At 34.9% G+C, this 20,645-nt stretch overlaps 1 protein-coding gene across 1 annotated transcript in view; it reads left to right on the top strand.

Annotated features, from left to right (window-relative positions):
* Positions 1-20,645, top strand: part of LOC132554591 (transforming growth factor-beta receptor-associated protein 1-like) — a 37,525-nt gene that overhangs the window by 534 nt on the left and 16,346 nt on the right. The window contains exons 2-21 of the mRNA XM_060218918.1: positions 1,261-1,313; positions 1,673-1,766; positions 3,221-3,319; positions 4,085-4,171; positions 5,210-5,314; positions 6,003-6,137; positions 6,779-6,939; positions 7,874-8,006; positions 9,287-9,382; positions 10,008-10,112; positions 10,841-11,032; positions 12,298-12,491; positions 12,996-13,064; positions 13,547-13,619; positions 14,725-14,859; positions 15,437-15,537; positions 15,877-15,988; positions 16,528-16,688; positions 17,532-17,604; positions 18,288-18,478. Coding sequence (XP_060074901.1) covers positions 1,261-1,313; positions 1,673-1,766; positions 3,221-3,319; positions 4,085-4,171; positions 5,210-5,314; positions 6,003-6,137; positions 6,779-6,939; positions 7,874-8,006; positions 9,287-9,382; positions 10,008-10,112; positions 10,841-11,032; positions 12,298-12,491; positions 12,996-13,064; positions 13,547-13,619; positions 14,725-14,859; positions 15,437-15,537; positions 15,877-15,988; positions 16,528-16,688; positions 17,532-17,604; positions 18,288-18,478 — 2,369 coding nt within the window. The remainder of the gene's footprint in view (positions 1-1,260; positions 1,314-1,672; positions 1,767-3,220; positions 3,320-4,084; positions 4,172-5,209; positions 5,315-6,002; positions 6,138-6,778; positions 6,940-7,873; positions 8,007-9,286; positions 9,383-10,007; positions 10,113-10,840; positions 11,033-12,297; positions 12,492-12,995; positions 13,065-13,546; positions 13,620-14,724; positions 14,860-15,436; positions 15,538-15,876; positions 15,989-16,527; positions 16,689-17,531; positions 17,605-18,287; positions 18,479-20,645) is intronic.

Genomic DNA, 20,645 nt, shown 5'->3' with positions numbered 1-20,645 from the left:
TGGTTTTGTCATAAGACATCATTTCCGGTGACTTGGTTGAATTTCGTCTTTGCAATTTTTGGTTCTTGCATCCCTTTATAAACAGATTCCGATTTACTGAATTCATGATTCAAACACCCTATATATCATTTGCCCAGCCACCTAACAGAATCAGTTTAGACACACATGAAGCTTTTAAGGCTCCATTTTATGTCTACTGTTAGCCTTTCCTGTTTTTATCATTGAAACTTGTTTTCAACTTATCCTGCAGTGCAGGGATGTGGTGACTGAGTAGTAAGGCACCTGAATGTCTTTATCACTAGCCCATCATTTCTGTGTCATGAGTTCAAGGTCTGTATTAGGCAGTCACCAGGTACTGACTACTAGGTTGGTGGTTTTCTCTAGGAACTCTGGCTTTCCTCAACCACCCAAACCTGGCACATCCTTCAATGACCCTGACTGTTAATAGGGAGTAAAGTAGCAATAAACCAAATCATCCCAAAGTGATGAGAATTTAGCATCAGGTGGAATGAATTCATCTTTATTTTTAATTCATTTACAAGTTTTACAATATGCTCTGTAGATATATCATTGGAGAGGTTGTTTTGAATGTTGGAGGAAAATTCAACGAGGAAGATAGTGTCCTGAAGATTTTGCTTGATTGCCCACATCATGACAGTTTGATTGTCGGCACATTTCGCAATCATGGCTACTTATCGTGAGGCACCAATGTCAATGCCAATAATATTACATATGTATATGTAAATATTACATATGTATATGTAGATAAATAAAGATTTGAATTTATCCCAGAGTGTTTTTTTCCTCTTTGGATAATCTGACTTAGAAAATGTTCTCATATAAATTTATTTTTGTGTTATTTATTATGTTACAAGAACTTTTGAGGATATATGTATATAAATTTGTATTGTATTTCCAGTTTACATGTTCAGGAATGATCTACCCACTATTAATCTTTAATTTTTGCTATAACGTAAAATTCACCTCCTCTCCTTCAAAATTTACCTACAAACACTGTTTTGTTAATTCACTTTTGTATCTTAGTCTTAGTAAGTATGTCAAGTTGATGACTAATTACTGAAATCTTTAAAAATCAGGTACATGTATACAATTTCCATACTAGGTACAGTATATAGTGCTAATAGTATCTGGTCAGAAATACATTTCTCATATTTTGAATTAGTCATTATATGAACATCTTTGAATTATGATGTGTTGTTATCTTAAACATGATTTTTACTCAATTTTTCTCCCTTGCAGATTGAATGTATTGATTTCTGTGGAAAAAACTTGTACATTGGAACTAATGACTGGTAAGTATATAAATACTAATCCACTTTGACCTTATTTGTCCTGAATTAAGTTCATTTCTGGTAAGTAATAAACACTGTCAGATTTGTTTCATTTTCATTTCAAATTCCATCAAATGCACTATCATTTCCATGTTATAAAACTGATTCCTTATCAGTGTCAGAGATCATATTTTAGCTGTTTTGCAATAAGCCCAGGTGCAACACATTAGTAATGACTCCACATCCTGGAGTTGGTGGGCTTATCACATGACATTCTCCACCTGCCCTTTTACACCACCCAGTCCATCAACTTTGAAAAATCTTTTCAGAATCATTCTGTATGTAGTACATGGTGTGTAATTTTTGTATTCCTCTTTCAGTTTTGTGGTACATTACATGATAGAAGAGCGCCAGTCATCTAGCGGCAAAGTTGTATTTCATAATGAAAAATTGGGACATAAATACCTGGCTTTGGTAAGTACACCAGTCAGATCTTGACCATTAATCCCCATACTTATTATCAGTAATGGGAATCAATCTCTTCTGAGGTCATCTAATTGATTATGATCAGTTTTTTCTGAATAATCGCTATATGAATTTCTCTTATCTTACCTCCATGTAGTTGAAGGAGGTATATCTATTGTGTAGTTGAAAACCATTGTTCTTTGACAAATACATATGCATACATTTCCTGCTCCATGTACCATTACTTGCGATGGAGAGTTGGGACCTGAAGTTGTGTCTGCTGTTGAATTTATAATTGAAGAGAACAAAGTAATTAAAAGTAAATGATTGAGATGAAAATGAATTTTGAAGAGGTACTTTTTTTTCAATTTGTATAATGTTAGTCTGACATGTTAAGTAAGTAGAAGCATATTTTCAGCATTTTCAACTCGAAAAGATACTTGTGCAAATTACACACTCTGTCATTATTGGTCTGTGACTCTGCTGATCTGTCTATGTCTCTCCCTGTCTGTCTGTGTCTCTACAGATCTGTCTGTGACTCTGCCAGTCTGTCTGTGTCTCTGTCTGACTGTCTGTGTCTCTACTGATCTGTCTGTGTCTCTCCCTGTCTGTCTGTGTTTCTACTGATCTGTCTGTGACTCTGCCAGTCTATCTGTGTCTCTGCCTGACTGTCTATGTCTCTCCCTGTCTGTAACTCTGTCTGTCTGTGTCTCTGCCAGTCTGTCTGTGTCTCTGCCTGACTGTCTGTGTCTCTACTGATCTGCCTGTGCCTCTGCCGGTCTGTCTATGTCTCTCCCTGTCTGTCTGTAACTCTGTCTGTCTGTGTCTCTGCCAGTCTGTCTGTGTCTCTGCCTGACTGTCTGTGTCTCTACTGATCTGTCTGTGCCTCTGCCGGTCTATGTCTCTCCTTGTCTGTCTATAACTCTGTCTGTCTGTGTCTCTGCCAGTCTGTCTGTGTCTCTGCCTGACTGTCTGTGTCTCTACTGATCTGTCTGTGCCTCTGCCGGTCTGTCAATGTCTCTCCCTGTCTGTCTGTGTATTTTTTTAATCACTTAATTGCGCTGCTGTTCACTGAATAATCAATGTCTTATTTGGTATATTACACATGATGTCAGCTTCAGATAATGGAATGGCATCACACACTTAAACATAACAATGGAGACCATAATGATGGGAAATTACAGTAAATTTTTCTAGCAAGAATTGATACATGTATGACTGTATATTGTTTAAAATGCATGTATCTCTAGGGAAAGGGCTTTTACTTTGACAGATAATGATGTATGTTACTGACTTTAACCACACTATTGTGAAATTCTATTCTCATTTTCAAAAAACAAATTAAAAAAACACTGTGATGGTAACAGTTTGTGGCATTTGAAATTGTCTTATGTCAAGTACAGGTGAAATTGATATTTTTAAATGTATTGTATATTTTATAAAATATATTTGATTTGTTGTAGAAAAAGCCAGTTTCTCAACTTAAGGCAGCATCAGCTTTAAACAGAATCCTAGTCCTATGTGATAATACTCTAACTCTACTCAATATGTTTGATTTAGAGGTAAGTTGGGTTTTAATTTATCTTATTTAATCTAGTGTGGTTGGATCTAAAATGACCATATTTATCCAGCAAAAGCCCATGGGGCCATCATTTACCAAAAGATACAAACAGATTGGCCTTTGTTGTTGTGGTTGTGTCTCTAGACAAGACACTTTACTGTAATAGCACTGGATACAGCATGTGATGGGCACTTTCTATGTTGTGCAGTGAGATAGCCACGATCTAATATAAGGAGACACCCCACCCACCCCTCTCAAAATGTTCCTGACTGTTCAATGGGCAATATTACAGAACTATGAGATTTGTTGGCATTTTTACTGAAAATTCAAAAGATACATTTTGGCCTATTAACAGGCCCTGGACATTTTGTCACTTGTCAGATGAAGTATGGAAATTGATTTGTTTACTTTTGTAGATCATTTTCAAACAAGTACAAATGTATATAATCCATCTATATAACCCTTATATAAAAAAGAAAGGAAGCTACTGACCTACTCTGTTTTTGAAAACATGTTACCAGAAATGCAGATTTTTTTTCCAGGTCTCATCATTTCTGTGAACAAAACATTTCATAATCCAAAAATCCCTGGTAGGCTGGAAAGATTTTAAAAATAATTTCAAAATTGAATTATGTTTATTTATGTTTTGTTAAGCAGACAAGATAAAAGAAATATATATGGTTTTTAAGAAAGACTTTTCATAAATAAGATATTTTTCAACAGAAGCTTTAATAGAATCTCTTATATGAACTTATTTTTATTTCAGCCAATCATGAGTGGAGCCAAGGTGAAAGGAGTGACATGTTTCTGTTTGAACGAAACTCCAGTTCGTGGGAGTCCTTTCAGTGTAGAGGTTGGTGTCCATTTGAAAGAGTTATTGCCCTTTATATACCTAAGATCATCACTGTTTTGTTCACATGTTGAGTCCTAAGGTAAAGTTAAGTTGACATTTATTTTCTTTGGGGAACCTGGTAGTGCTCATTAAGTTATAAAATATAGTAAAGCCCTGCTTAGTGAAACTCCTTGATTCATGTCAGTAGTTTGAGGAGTACAGGGTATTCGGTAATCGGAGGATGATCACAGACTAGAAGGTAGCAATCATCCATGTTGGACCCAAGTCCATCTATTCACAAACTCCATGCTTTGAAGTAATCAGAATTTACTGAGGAGCTAGAAATGTGTAAAATTGTTCATTCAAAGCAACTTTGGTTTACCGCAAAATATAACATGCATATAGCATGTCGCTGAGAATAGCAGTAGAATGATGTTAAATTTCAATTAAAACGTTAATTCCTTGTTCTTATTGTACATCATGTTATAAATTAACCTCATCTGTTTTTAAAAAAAATGGTAAAAGTATGTGGAAAACATGTGTTGGCTAATACATCTATGCCCTCCTGCTAATACTGTATATTTGTTTTATACTAAAACTTCTGTTTGAACAGTGATTTTTTCTACAGTCTTTCGTTTATTTAATTTATATGAAATGTCCCGATAAAGCAAATAGCAGATGTTAGTGTAGGTATAAAATTAGGCCACCGTTAATCCCATAATTATCTGCTGTCCTGTTGGACATCTTTATATACAGCTGAGAGTAAGTGTACTGAAGTTTAACCTAGGGACATGTGATACAGGTAAATTTTGGTGAGTGTGACACCTCTGACAAATATAGGGTAAAAATACTATGAATATCTAAGATACAGGGATAACAATTAGTTTTATGACTGTCGGATATTCAATGGATAACAGTTCTAGGATGCTGAGGTTCAATGAGAAGGAATTTATAAAGTGGGACCAAGAGACCTGTTTGTAGATCTGTATGTGAGATTGGTAGAGTTAAGTCTTAGTGTGTGAAAGAGTAATTATCAAAGAATCTGGTTTTTTTTTATAGATCTGTGTAGCACTGAAGAAGAAACAGATACAGTATTACACAGCCACTGAGGATAGACTTATTCATGTGAAGGACATCTCCTTGTCGGAGCCCGCCGTATCCTTGGTGAGAAAATCAACCAGTAACATTCACGATATATCTACCATCTAATGAATTTTGACATTATAAAGGAGGTTTTTCAAATTAGCATGTTATTCCATTACCTGGTACTCGGGGGTGGGCTTATTACAGGACAATAAAGTCATGATGAATGAGAACTTTCTTTTATGAGGAAAATATTTTTGAGACTACTTTTTTCGAACATCAGCAAGATCTTTATGATGTAAATAGATTAATCAACATTAAACTCAGATTCTATGAAATCACACATTTTTCTTAAATGTTTACAATTCAAATTAGTTCATTTTTGTTAACAGTACTTAACAAAAGCTGTTGAATTGTTTTGATTAGATCCTCAATTTATTTCGTGATCATTGTACCACATCCTGATGAAGAGACCACAACATGAAATCAGGCATTCTGAACTTCTATGGCCTCTTAATTTATGAAGGCAAATTACTTTGTTGACTCATTATATATAAAAATTTGGGGCAGAAGTAGGGACAGACCTGCACATATTGATACAGGCCTAGAAAGGCATAGTCAAGGCTTATTGGAAAGCAAAACAAAAATTAATAGGTTCATCCTTTTATTCGTGAACGAATAACTCTGATCTAACTGGTTGAACTGTTTAATGAAAACTGTCTTTATAAAAGTAGAAAGCTTTTAAGGTAACTTTTGGACCACATTTCAGGGTGTGGATGGAAGTTACATCTGTGTTGCTACAATGAGCCAGTACTGTATGGTTAATTATGAGTCTGGACACCTACAGGATCTCTTTCCCTTCGACAGTGAAAACAGCAAACCTCTCATCAGACGCATCAGTAAGGTAAGTAAAGTATGGCTAAATACCACAAGGATTTTCTGACAGGTAAAGAGAGTTTGGTGGTAACGACTTGGTGAATGAAGCATTGCACAGGTGTATATAAACATGTAAAATAAGGAACAAGTTGTAAGTATTGTAGAATGTTGTAATTTTAAAGAAAATTTTTTAAGATAAAATAAATGTTTGAAAATATACATCCTTTATGTTTAATATTGCAAATTTCTTGTTTAAAGTACAAAATTTTTCAGTTTCAGCTTTCAATTTAATGCTGAAAAGACCAGGTTTTTCCTAGCCAAAAACTTTGCTTTTTTCCCAAAATAATAAAAAAAATCAAGAATGTCTTCACACACATCACCATATTTTCCTTATTTAAACAGGCACTGGCTGCTGTTATTCAGTTTAAAAAATCACTGCTTTTCGTCAAGATCACTTGTTAAGGGGTTAACTAATATGATACATGTATATTTCCACAATGTTACATGTTTCACTGGTGTCAAATCATTTTCCTACAATCGGTAAAATAGTGAAACAGTCCAAAGTTGAACTACACCAAGTTTCCCCAAATACCTTAATTTTGATATCCAAATCAGAGAAAGCATCATAATTTTCACATTTCTAACTGTTTGATTGCCTTACGCTAACAGGAAGAGTTCCTTTTGAGTGGCCCGAGTGCCCTGGGAATGTTTGTGACATCAGCTGGTATATCACAGCGGCCTCCACTACAATGGTCAGAGAATCTACAGGGAGTGAGCTACATCCATCCCTACATTATAGCCCTTAATGATGAGTTCATCACAATACACAGGTAAGGTCACAAGACAGAGGTCAAGGTCATCAGAAAAAGTTAAAAATCATGTCAAGGTAAAGAAAATCAGGCAAAAGTGAAAGGTCAATGTCATTGAAAAAGGTGAAGGTCATGTGGAATTACATTTTAGTTTGATTTGTTTAAATCCTCTCAAGAATGTACATTTTGTCATTCTAACTCCCAGTTTAATCTTATCGTAATAAATTATTCCAAGATTTTCTTTAGCGTGACCTTATAGTGATCTGATTTGTGATTTGTTGATATATGATTGAATGAAAATCCATACCCCATTACAGTAAATGTTTTTACAATACTTGTTTTATCCTACACGGGGTCAGATTGTCTATTTGGTTAGCTGTTTCTATTTTACTAATGAGATAGCCGGTGAGGTTCAAACAAGATTGTCCAGGTTAAAATCAAACAAATTGTGTTCCTACAATATTAATTGGCAATAAGCCCATGCCTTGCAATCAGCCCAGCGATACCTGTTTCTATGGCGAGGATTTACCAACAAATGCTATATATCAATGTCCTGTAACAAGCCCGCCCAGTTGCTGTTTATTCAAATGACCAACTAAGCCCAACGATACAGTAGAATTACCAACAAATGTGATTGCATTTTCCAGTAATAAGCTCATCGATATCTGTTGCTGTTCAGTAGTAATGATAAACAAGTGCTATATATAGTGTCTTGTAATAAGCTACACAGTAGAATCTGTAACAAATGCTTTATATCATTGCCCTGTAATAGGCCGACCCCTGGCTTTAAGTTAGAGTTTACGTGATGGTCCTCTGCAATATTGTCCTGTAATAAGCCCACCCCCAGACTTTTGAGTTAGAGGTTATACATTGACCTAATGGACTTATTACAAGATAAATGATTTGTTTATGTTGATAGATTTAATACTTAATAAGATTAGTTGTTTGTTTTTAGTATACTTGACCAACAGCAGAAACAAGCAATTCCTTTCCAAGGAGGATCCTTCATAGGAAATTTTGATGGGAAAATGTTTGTAGCTTCTCAAAGAGAAATCTACTCACTGGTGCCTGTAGCATGGGAAAAACAGGTAAGATTGTTAAATTTTGTTGTGTTAAACTGTTGTTTTGTTAGCTCACCTGGCACCTATCCATGCTGCGTCTGTACACTTTCCCTATAAATTACTAATAGTCAAGAACAACTGAGTGGATTTTAACCTAATTTGGTCTGGACCATCCTTGAGTGAAGAATCAGATTTGTATAAGCAGTGGGTGTCATCCTCCTGGAGTGGGCAGGGTGAGGCCCAAGAGGGGAAATCAATAAAATTCTTTAAAATCCTTCTTCTTCAGTAGGAATACCAGGATGTTTTTTGGTGATGGGGAATCAATTTCATATTAATGGTGGTTCTCAGCCTTGTCAGATGGGGTATGTTTATTATTTCATAGACATATGAATATGTGGATTTAGTGTATCCATATACCAGTGTAATAGAAAGGAGCAAAGACACACTGTTCTGTTTGGGCTCATACTAACGGCTTTTCAGTTCCTAACCAGACACTCTATCACATGTAACTGTAAGGGAAATTTCCAATAGTTTAGGCTAGAAGGTGACTCGTAACTCCACCATCTACACATGTAAGGGAATTTTCCAATAGCCCAGGCTAGAAGGTGACTCGTAACTCCACCATCTACACATGTAAGGGAATTTTCCAATAGCCCAGACTAGAAGGTGACTCATAACTCCACCATCTACACATGTAAGGGAATTTTCCAATAGCCCAGACTAGAAGGTGACTCATAACTCCACCATCTCCACATGTAAGGGAAATTTCCAATAGCCGAGGCTGGTAAGGTGACTCATAACTCCACCATCTACACATGTAAGGGAATTTTCCAATAGCCCAGACTAGAAGGTGACTCATAACTCCACCATCTACACATGTAAAGGAATTTTCCAATAGCCCAGACTAGAAGGTGACTCGTAACTCCACCATCTCCACATGTAAGGGAAATTTCCAATAGCCGAGGCTGGTAAGGTGACTTGTAACTCTTACCTTTACATGTAACTGTATGTGATACAAGATTTATATTGTATAACTGGATGTAATCTTTGTATAGAAATTTTTTTCATTCTTGTGTCCATAGATAAACAACAAAAGTAAAAAGTAACTAATATGTCTACAGATGAGTGATGTGTGTAACGTTGAAGTGTCCTTAAAAATGTTCACCTTTGAAATGATGTGTTGGGGGTTCAACAATAAAAAATAGAACTATGATGATTTCATATTACACTGCACTAGAGTATTAGATGTCTTGTATGTACCATGGTAATTGATGGTAAAATCTATAAATGACATTTCTTTACTGTAGGTTCAAGCGTTACTGGCAGACAAGCGAGTATCCGAGGCCTTAGATCTGGCACGCAATGCCAACCGTGTGGGCCTTAGTAAGGATAAATTCAACAAGGTATAAACAGCAATTTACACCCCTGGATAGTTGTATTGGAGTGTAGGTGCATGGAGGTTAATCTGTATGGGACATCTATGACAATATATATTGTGTGGTCAGCTGCAGTGAACAATTGAAAGTAGACAGGTTCGGAATATACAGAAATGATTTGTGTTTTCAGAAAAAATGTGTTGTATCCCAAATATTAACTACTGACAATTTTTATTTTTTAAAATTTTATTGGTTGTCATTTTTATAATCTTGTTGTCTGTGTGTGTGATAACAGTTGTAAGATTTACAATGTGTACATTTTTCTGTTGTGACATCACTTGTAAGATTTACATATTGCACTTGGTGTTATTAGACTCTGTGCCATTGAGAATAGCATGGTTTTCATTGTGTGTAAGAATTACAAACCTACCATTTGCCGTTTCTGTAGTCAAGAAGTGTCAAGGTTGACGAAGCACTTTCCATTATGCCATGTAATTTTTAGAAATAATCTGTCGCTCAGCTTTTTTTGCATTACTTGTTTATAGGGCCTTCACATCAGGGATCACATGACATTAAACCATTCATGAGGTAGGAAAACTATTATTTAAAATTAAACAAAATTTATTTTTTATCCGTCTTTCTTATTTATTAGATATTCAGACGATTTGAACAACAAGCAGCGTTTATAGAGTTTTCTCAGCAACACTTTGAGGAGGCTAGGGAGTTGTTTAAAGAAGGAAAAGTAGATGTTCGTGAGGTAAGGCACCAGATGTTGATATCACACAGAATTGGGTAAACTAGATATTTCATATGATTTTTAGTTCTGGGGATTTAGAAACCTCGAATTTTCAAAATTGTTATTTTTTTAAGGTGGATTTATTTTCCTATTTTGGTATAAATTTGATATCTAAAGGTGAGGTTAGGCTTAATTCAAAACATGAAGTTATGTAGATTAAATGTGGAGATATGATAATTAGACATGATTGATAGGCTGAAAATTCTAAATGGTCATAAATGAATCAATAAATGTAAGGAAACAAATTAATTGATGCCAATATCTCAGAGACAGTTAATCACTACAGTTAAGGAATGACCCTGAAATGTGTAAATCAAGAGTGATTCCTTATGTAAAGTTGCTCATTTAGAGGTAATTTACAACTAGCAGCCTTTAAAGGCTGTTATCAGTGCTAGTATATATAACTGGTAGCATGATCAAATCAGGTAATACAGTGATTTCAAAGGTTAACAATATTTTCAATACTAGAAGAAATCAGAAAGCTATTTTGCATTTGATGTTTGAAATGGATTACGTGTATTTCATTATGACCCTGGATTTGATTCCCATCGTTAGTGGGTATTTGAGATATATGTGGTAGTAGGATTATAAAAGGACTGACAAACTCTCTGTAAAACTGCAAGGGGAGACAACTGAACAATTTTTTTAAGAGATTTTGGGTTTGTAAGTATTCGAATCTTTGTTACCAGGTGCTAAGTCTATATCCACGACTCTTGCCGTCCAACTGTAACTTTACAAGGTCAGTGCCACCTCTCCATGAGATCGCTGATGTGAACCAGCTGAGTCGTGGAGATGAAGCCATTATGAAGGAATATCGTAATTTTCTCCGACTATATCTAGAGGATTTACGAGGCACAAAGGATGCAGTCGGTTTTAAGCAGGTTAAGGGAACTGAATTTCCTTTGTAACATATGAACTAAAATTTTTTGCCTAATGATAAGATTATGTCATGAATATCATAGAACATTATTATATGTAAAAATACTGTTTCGACATCTTTCAAAAATAAACAATTTTATAAAATTGTGTCAATAGAAAAAAAATATTGTCTGAATAAAAAATTTGCCTGTCAGATACTTAAAGGGTTTCCATGTATTTTCCTTTTCATTCATACCAGTATTCCATTGATTGAACTCTCCTATAATTTGATATTTCAGTCGAATGAAAACTTTGTCTTGATTCATATGTATCTGCTAGTTTATAGAGGGGAGTTGGGTGGGGGTGACTTGTTGTTGTCAATGTCCATCCTGTCCCGTTTCAAATCGGTGTAATATCATGAGAACCTCTCTGCTCTCTGTTTACAGAATTTGTTGATATTTACCCCATAGTATCATGACATCAAGTTTTACCCCTGATCATATTATGGTTTGTAAAGGAGTAGATCCACCATGTTTTATAGACATTTGCTGTAAATAGAATGTTTTGTGTTATTTTTGCAAAATATTTTTACCATACAGCATGAATTTCCTGATTGCAATTTTCTTGAGGTTGTAACAGAATAGAATCTCTTCAGGACTGACCTTCAAAATAAATCTGTGCTTCAATTTCCTGAATATTACTTCTAGGCAAATGATTAATATTAAAATATTAAAAACCCCTAATCAAAATGTGGATTCAAGGGATGGTGTAGATGTGATAATGGAATAGCCTTAAACAAAATCTTAAGTCCTGGGCTGAGATAATTGTTACTCGAACAACCTTAAACAAAACTTGGAGTCCTGGGATGGGATAGATGTTTTACTAGAACAGAATTCACAAATTCTGTACCATGTAAAGAATAATCTGTATCATATACCATTTAATTTATCTAAATTAATTGTAACTGACCAAATAAGTCTTTAGATTTGGGGGGAGTTGTATCAGGTACTTAAGTATTCACTGAGAATGTGAATTAATAAGTGTCTTATTTCTTATTACTTCACAAGTTAAATCTTCGTGGTCTTATAAATCCCCATGGTTTATAGTAAAAATTCATCCCTGCAAAAAATCAAAAAAAGAGGCTTAACAGTAATTTGACAATACATATCTAATTTTTTCCATGTATAATCTTAAAAGTATATGTTTAAAAATATTGTTTTATGATTTTCATCTAAAGTTTTCCATTTATAATCTGAAAAGTATAAACATATTGTTTTATTATTTTTAGGAGATAGATGTTGCTTTACTGAAACTGTATGCTGAAGTGAATTCACCAGAGTTAGTTCCCCTTATTGCCGTGGATACTGGTTGTGACCTGAAGGATTGTGTTGATTGTCTAGAGAAATATGAGAGGCACCATGCTCTAGCACTCCTGTACAAGGTTCACAAAGAAAACGATAAAGCCCTCGCTGTATGGATGAGGTTAGTTTCCAAGTAGATGCCTAGAGTTTAAGATGTCCCACACAAAATAACTTTCAAGTCTTTGTCTGATTTAATTTTTTGTAATGGGCAGAGCATGTTCAATATAAATCATTTGATTTGATTATCAGTCTGAGTAAAGATAGAGGATATAAAGAAAATCGTAAATGAATGTTTCCAAAAGAAGAGAAACTTAGAATTTAAATTGTCCAGAATATAAAGTGTACAATTAATTGCCATTGCACTATTTTCTTATGGTATTAATATGTGGTATGAATGACACAGCTTTGCAGAAAACAGTGTTAATTTGTTACAATTACATTTCCTTAACATTGCTGCTTGTGTACTAGATTCTTATTTGATAAAAGTTGAAATAAAAATTTGTTGTTAATGATATAATGATCACATGTGCAATGACATTTACGTCCAAATCAATGTCACTTATAAGTGGTAGGGTTTATATCATGGCATGAAACTTTTCAAATTTATTGAATACCATCCTTTTAGGCTTGTCAATGAGGAAATCAAAGACGAAACTTTCCCGGGCGTGGAGTTTGTCGCAGAGTTCCTAGCAAAGTAAGTTTTACTGAAAATTGCTAAAGGATTTATTTTAGAAATACAACTTGTATCCTGAAAATTACAGTACAATTTTTTTTCTGTTTCATCAAAAGGGCATAAGAACTACTGATAGATGTAAAGATTTAGATAGATTCAATATTTCTAAGACAAAAAAAATTAGATTTTTATGAAGTCAAGGTGTAGGCCAGGACATCCTCTTTGGTTATCCTATTTTTCCTTAATGATGTTTCATGATTGTTGTTTATCCCACACTAAGCCCAGGGGACCAACAAACAAAATCCAGCTTAGAATTGCTGGAGTGGGTTTGTTTTAGGAAATTGATCTGAATTCTACTGAAAGCATTATATATGTGTGGGCTTATTAACAGGCATGGGCTTATTACCAGAAATTGGCTTATTGTGGGATAGATATGGGATAATGTTCTGTCCCACTTTGATCTGTTTAGGAATGTATGAAAAAAAATCTTTTGTTTATTGTAGCCTTAGTGACCATGAGTTGGTATGGAAGTATGTTGATACAATACTGGTCAAGGATGCACAACTAGGGGTCAAGGTATGTGTACTGGTCAATAATTTACAACTAGAGATTTAAGGACATAGTCTGTACTATATACAGGTCAAGAATTCACAATTCACAAGGGTCAAGATTTGTTACCTGTATTGGTCAAGGTTTCACAACTAAGTGTAAAAGTATTTTTACAGATCAAGGATTCACAGGATGGGTCATGATTTGTTGTACTGGTCAAGGTTTCTCAACTAGGTGTCAAGGATTGTTACCTGTACAAGTCAAAGTTTCACAACTAGGGGTCAAGGTTTGTTGTCTTTACTGGTCAAGGTTTCTCAACTAGGTGAAAAGGTTTGTTACCTGTACAAGTCAAAGTTTCACAACTAGGTGTCAAGGTTTGTATTCTGTACTGGTCAAGGTTTCACAACTAGGGGCCAAAGTTTGTTGTCTGTACTGGTCAAGGTTTCTCATCTAGATGTTAAGGTTTGTTGCCTGTACAAGTCATGATTTCACAACTAGGGTTCAAGGTTTGTTTTCTGTACTGGTCAGGGATTTACAACTAGGGGTCAAGGTTTGTTTGTTTGTTGTTTTTTTTTTGTACAGGTCAAGGTTTTACAGTTAGGGGTCAAGGTTCGTTATTTGTGCTGGTTAATGTTTCACAACAAGGGGTCGAGGTTTGTTGTCTGTGCTGGTCAAGGTTTCTCAATTGAGGAAAAAGTATAATATTTTCTGGGTTATAAACTGCACTGGTATATTAGTCGCAGAGCCAATTTTTACAGATTTTTTTTTATATTTGATTCACATATAAGCTGCACTGGATTATGAGTTGCACCCTTTCTTACAAGCTGGTAACCGTTATGTTGACCAAAGTGTGTTGGTATAACAGACAATGGAGGGCAATTCATCAAGTTGGTCAGTGAAACATTTAATAATAATGGTGCTTTATTCTATTGATGTATTTCAAAAAAAAGAAAATAGAAAATATCGAACTTGTTTTGCTAGGGTGCCTTCACAGATTGTCTTCACACAAAATTCATCGTTACACAGTACATATATAGAATGTCAGAAATATGTTCAGAGTAATAAGAAAGAGCCAGATTGCTATATAAACCTACTGATAGATTTGATTACAGAATCTGTTGTGGTGTTACAGGTGTTTACGGAACGGCCGCCTAAGGAGCCCCCGTCAGAACGTTTACGACCTGAAGCAGTGATTGACTACTTACACAGGTTCCCAGAGGCTGTCATCACTTATCTAGAACATCTAGTCTTTCAAAAGAAATTAGAGGTCAGAACAACTTCAGTTTTTTAAAAAAAAATTTGAAACTTAATTTCAGGAAGAGCGGCATTATTTGATCCTATATGTAAAATTTTGTATTTTTCTCAAAACGTATGATTTCAGAGAGAAATTCCTTTTTTTCTGCAAACATTTTATTGTCCAAGACATACATGACCTTACATACATGTCCTTACACAGGAGGTCTCTCATACTTACACACATCATTCACACTTGTCATATTCCAGAATATGAAATACATGTACACACATATACACATACACTTCAAGTCTTACAGTTATGTTCATATTTCCAACCAAATGGTGAATTTCAATTATTTTCTTGACTAAGATGCAATTACAATATCAGTCATTTCCTAGCACAGTAAACAGTGTTTTTCAAGACACACACAAACACACAACAGAGAAAGTAAAACAAAATAAACAAACCAAAAATCTAAACACAACATAACTCTCACTCCTGTAGAATTTTACCTTATTCCAATTCAAATTGTATTACCTTTATTATTTCAAAAACAGCTCTATACCTTGCACACAAGATGCATTCCTATTTATTTTTTTGTTTGTAGAAGGAGAAATATCATACACACCTTGCTGTGCTGTATCTTGATGCAGTCCTGCAGCTTATGAAGGAGAACAGTGTCAAAAAGGAAAAGCTGGATATCGCCAGGTAAGTGAAACTATACCTTAGAATTTTCTTTCCTAAAACTTTGATGGCACAGTGAGCTAATACATTGAAATTAAGAATGTGACGTATATCCAATGACTTAATATTAAATTATTACATGTATTTGAAAAGTTCATTAAAAAACAAGGGGCCATCAAAGTCATTGTCAGACAAATGGCAAATGTTCATATGCACTGTGTTGTAAAGTTGATTAGGATGGTAATTTTATTGTTGGGTGGTGTCAGCTACACTTTTAAGGTAGTAAAAGTGCAGTAAAAATAAAGTCTTTTGTAGTATGTGTCCTGGAGAAAATGTTTTTTAACTTTTTAAAATGTATTTCAGGTCAAAGCTACGTCACATTCTGCAGATGTCTAATTTATATCGTGTACAACTCATTCTCGGAAAGGTCAAACAAACGGACATGTTTGCTGAATGTGCTATACTGTATGGAAAAGTAAGTAGTGGGTATAGGTCAGTGGAAAATCCATTGACTGTGGACATTTGGTCAGTATAGCTGCATCAGTTGTGAAATTTTCAAATATTTTTTTCTTCCACAATTTACAGGTGCATTTCTGTTTTTGTAAGGAGAAAGATAGATGTGTCTACATAACTAAGAAATACTAAAGAAAAATGAAAATCAATCACTCCTTACTCACTCACTTAATATATCATTCAAGTCAGCCTGTGTATCTCATTTTTGTGCTATGATTGTACATACTTTTGACCAGTTTTATGGAATTGTTTATTTTTTGTTAATTTTACCGACATTTTTAATCCAAAAATCTCAGGTGTCCACCAATTAATAAATTGTTGAAAATATGACATGGATTTATTGTATTTGAAGATTTTATGAGTAATTACTTTCCTCAAATTTAAGTGGACCCAAAATAAGTTTCTAAAAAATGCACAAAATATATGATTTTAGTGTATGTTCATATACTTTTGACCTGTACAGAGTATTGGAAGATATAGATATGAATATTTTCTTAACAGCTAGAGGAACATGATAAAGCTTTACGTATACTGGTGCACAAACTGAAGGATTATGGGGCCGCTGAAAACTATTGCCTTGTCAACTCTCAGGGCAAAGATCCCAGTGTGAGAAAGAGGCTGTTTCATATACTGCTGAGTGTTTACCTTGACCCGTCCTATGAGTGAGTTTTAAAATTGATGAAATTTTATAAGAAAATAATGAAATTTATAAAAAATCTGTCTTTAACTTATCAGATTTAATGATGTACTTACAGATAAGAGTGTTAACTGCGAACTTAAGAGAGTTTACTGTGAACTTTGAAGAGTTTACTGTACACTTTTGAGAGCTTACTGTACACTTTTGAGAGCTTACTGTACACTTTTGAGAGCTTACTGTACACTTTTGAGAGTTTGCTGTGAACTTAAGAGAGTTAACTGTAAACTCGAGAAATTTTACTGTGAACTGAAAAGAGTTAATACTAAACTTAGGATAGTTTGCTGTTAAGTGAGTTTTCTCTTAAGATAATAAGAGAGTGTACATTTTCATTTGTTAATCTGTAGTGAACTAAGAAAAGTTTGAAGACACAGTTTTTATTTTGAAGTTTCATACAAAAGGTGTTATACTTTAATTTGTAGATAAAGCTCCAAACCAAATTCATTTTTTAAAATTCACTCACCATATTATGCTGATCAGCTCTTTCTGTTTGGTATGAACTCTATCTATGAGACTTTCTATCACTTGCCAAAATAAATTTTTAAAAATATCAGAATTCATCTCCTTACAATACCTCCTATACTGTTACAATCGTTATGATGCAGGATTTCTGGAAATTTTCCCCAATCACACTGTTTTATAAGTAATTAGTTTTAATTCTCTTTGTAATATCCCCATCAAGGCTTTGACAGTTTCAGCAGTAATGCTAACAAATCCTGTATCATTTCCCTGCCATTAATCCATATTCCCATGTGTGTGAAGGTCACCCTGGAACATGTTATCCCTGTTTTATTATACCATTTTTTTCCAGACAAAGAGATTCCCTGGTACATCCAGCTGTAACTCTTCTCAACAGCAACCTATCAGAGTTTGATACAGTAAAGGTAGGCACCGTCAGTGTTACACACCCAGTCAGTGTATCAGAGTTTGATACAGTAAAGATAGGCACCATCAGTGTTACACACCCAGGTCCCTGTATCAGAACTTGATACAGTAAAGGTAGGCACCGTCAGTGTTACACACCCTGGTCCCTGTATCAGAGTTTGATACAGTAAAGATAGACACCATCAGTGTTACACACCTTGGTCCCTGTATCAGAGTTTGATACAGTAAAGGTAGACACCATAAGTGTTACACACCCTGGTCCCTGTATCAGAGTTTGATACAGTAAAGATAGACACCATCAGTGTTACACACCTTGGTCCCTGTATCAGAGTTTGATACAGTAAAGGTAGACACCATAAGTGATGTATTGTCTGTGTTTCTCATAAATCATATTAAAATCATCATTTGCTGTCTTAGTTGTTTCTCCTCTAGATCACTTGATTTGCCTCCTGCACAGTTATCTACTAATTACTACAAACAAACAAAACGAAAGTGCTAAATATTTGTTGCAATAAACACGATAAACAAATGTTGGTATGGTTAGTGATTGCTAAATTTTTTTTTGCCCTTTCTTGAAACTAACTTAAAATGCTTCATTTTTCACTATAGATAATTTTTCTTGTCTCCCTTTGTACCTGGAAACCTACAGTGTACATTACCCACTGTCATCTGCTTGTTGTAGGTAATCCAGTCTATACCGGAGAACTGGTCAGTGGGCTTGCTGTCACAATTTCTGATGCGAACTGTTAGAAAAAGTATGAACTCTTGTCGAAATAAACGCATAGAACGTATGATGTCTCGCGGAGAAAATTTACAGGTCACACAGAATTCTATAGAAATGCAGCGTAATTATGTCACCATGAATGACGACAGGTGAGTTTACAGTTTCTTACATATGTAATTGTTTTTTTTCTATGCATCCAAATGTGAAGGAAAGCTCATGTGACTTACTTGTTAATATAAAATTTTAGTGGGTTGTTTTTTCAGGGTTTAAACCTGAGACGTAATTTCAAGTCTTAAAAACTTCTGTGGAAATCATTTATCTATGTACATAAAATGAAGACTTATCTGTGTGATTTGATTTTTGTGATTGTCCTATAGCTGCCAAAAGAAAACAAAGAAATTTTCTGTACAACAAATCATGTTTTAGTAATACAGAGCACAAATCTTAAGATTTCAACATTAGAGTGCTTTATGAAACATGACCACCTACCGTCATATTCTTGTCAATCAAAGTCCTAAAACTAAAAGTTACTGATTAAGAGAAAATCTCGCTGTCTTAAGATCAGGGCTTGTGATTCTGAAAAATCATCATTAGCAGTCTCGTATTTTCTGTTTTTAATCTTCCTTTTATACCCTTGTCATTTTATAGTCAGGGCATGTTGTGTTACCCTAATTGTCCATTGTTCTGTTATTTCATTTTTTGATTATTTACTCCTTAACTGAGCTTGGTTTGTATTGTATAATATTGATATACAGGTTATTTCTGTTGAACTTAAGAATTCTAATTGAAATTTTCACACAATCAACTGAAAATCAATATTGGGGACATTTTCCGAATTCCAGTTGAATGTTTGAAAAAAAATACCCTGAGAGAACTTTTTATTTTAGTTTCTTTAGCACAGATTCAATAGGCAGAACTTCAGTTCTATTTCAGTTTCCTTACCATAGCTTCTGTAGGCAGTTTAATTTCAGGTTCTTTACCACAGATTCTGTATGTAGTAATTCATCTTTTCTCCAGTTTTTTAAGCATAGCTTTTCAGGTAGAAGTCCAATTCTATTTCAGATTTTTACAAATTATTCTGTAGACGAAAGTCCAACTTTGATTTTTGATTTAAGGCTTCTGTGTAGTCAAGGTTTTAGTGTAGTCAAGGCTTCTGTGTAGTCAAGGCTTCTGTGTAGTCAAGGTTTTAGTGTAGTCAAGGCTTCTGTGTAGTCAAGGCTTCTGTGTAGTCAAGGTTTTAGTGTAGTCAAGGTTTTAGTGTAGTCAAGGCTTCTGTGTAGTCAAGGCTTCTGTGTAGTCAAGGTTTTAGTGTAGTCAAGGCTTCTGTGTAGTCAAGGTTTTAGTGTAGTCAAGGCTTCTGTGTAGTCAAGGTTTTAGTGTAGTCAAGGCTTCTGTGTAGTCAAGGTTTTAATGTAGTCAAGGTTTTAGTGTAGTCAAGGCCTCTGTGTAGTCAAGGCTTCTGTGTAGTCAAGGCTTCTGTGTAGTCAAGGTTTTAGTGTAGTCAAGGCTTCTGTGTAGTCAAGGCTTCTGTGTAGTCAAAGTTTTAGTGTAGTCAAGGCTTCTGTGTAGTCAAGGTTTTAGTGTAGTCAAGGCTTCTGTGTAGTCAAGGTTTTAGTGTAGTCAAGGTTTTAGTGTAGTCAAGGCTTCTGTGTAGTCAAGGCTTCTGTGTAGTCAAGGTTTTAGTGTAGTCAAGGCTTCTGTGTAGTCAAGGCTTCTGTGTAGTCAAGGCTTCTGTGTATTCAAGGTTTTAGTGTAGTCAAGGCGTCTGTGTAGTCAAGGTTTTAGTGTAGTCAAGGTTTTAGTGTAGTCAAGGCTTCTGTGTAGTCAAGGTTTTAGTGTAGTCAAGGTTTTAGTGTAGTCAAGGTTTCTGTGTAGTCAAGGCTTCTGTGTATTCAAGGTTTCAGTGTAGTCAAGGCTTCTGTGTAGTCAAGGTTTTAGTGTAGTCAAGGTTTCTGTGTAGTCAAGGCTTCTGTGTAGTCAAGGTTTTAGTGTAGTCAAGGCTTCTGTGTAGTCAAGGTTTTAGTGTAGTCAAGGCTTCTGTGTAGTCAAGGTTTTAGTGTAGTCAAGGTTTCTGTGTAGTCAAGGCTTCTGTGTATTCAAGGTTTCAGTGTAGTCAAGGCTTCTGTGTAGTCAAGGTTTTAGTGTAGTCAAGGCTTCTGTGTAGTCAAGGTTTTAGTGTAGTCAAGGTTTTAGTGTAGTCAAGGTTTCTGTGTAGTCAAGGCTTCTGTGTATTCAAGGTTTCAGTGTAGTCAAGGCTTCTGTGTAGTCAAGGTTTCAGTGTAGTCAAGGCTTCTGTGTAGTCAAGGTTTTAGTGTA

The sequence above is a fragment of the Ylistrum balloti genome, unplaced genomic scaffold (genome assembly GCF_031769215.1).
Source record: "Ylistrum balloti isolate Yb309-2 unplaced genomic scaffold, AGI_CSIRO_Ybal_v1 Utg369640, whole genome shotgun sequence".
In the NCBI taxonomy this organism is placed as follows: Eukaryota; Metazoa; Mollusca; class Bivalvia; order Pectinida; family Pectinidae; genus Ylistrum; species Ylistrum balloti.
Note: the sequence above shows the minus strand (reverse complement) of the source record. Positions and strands in the feature narration are given on the sequence as shown.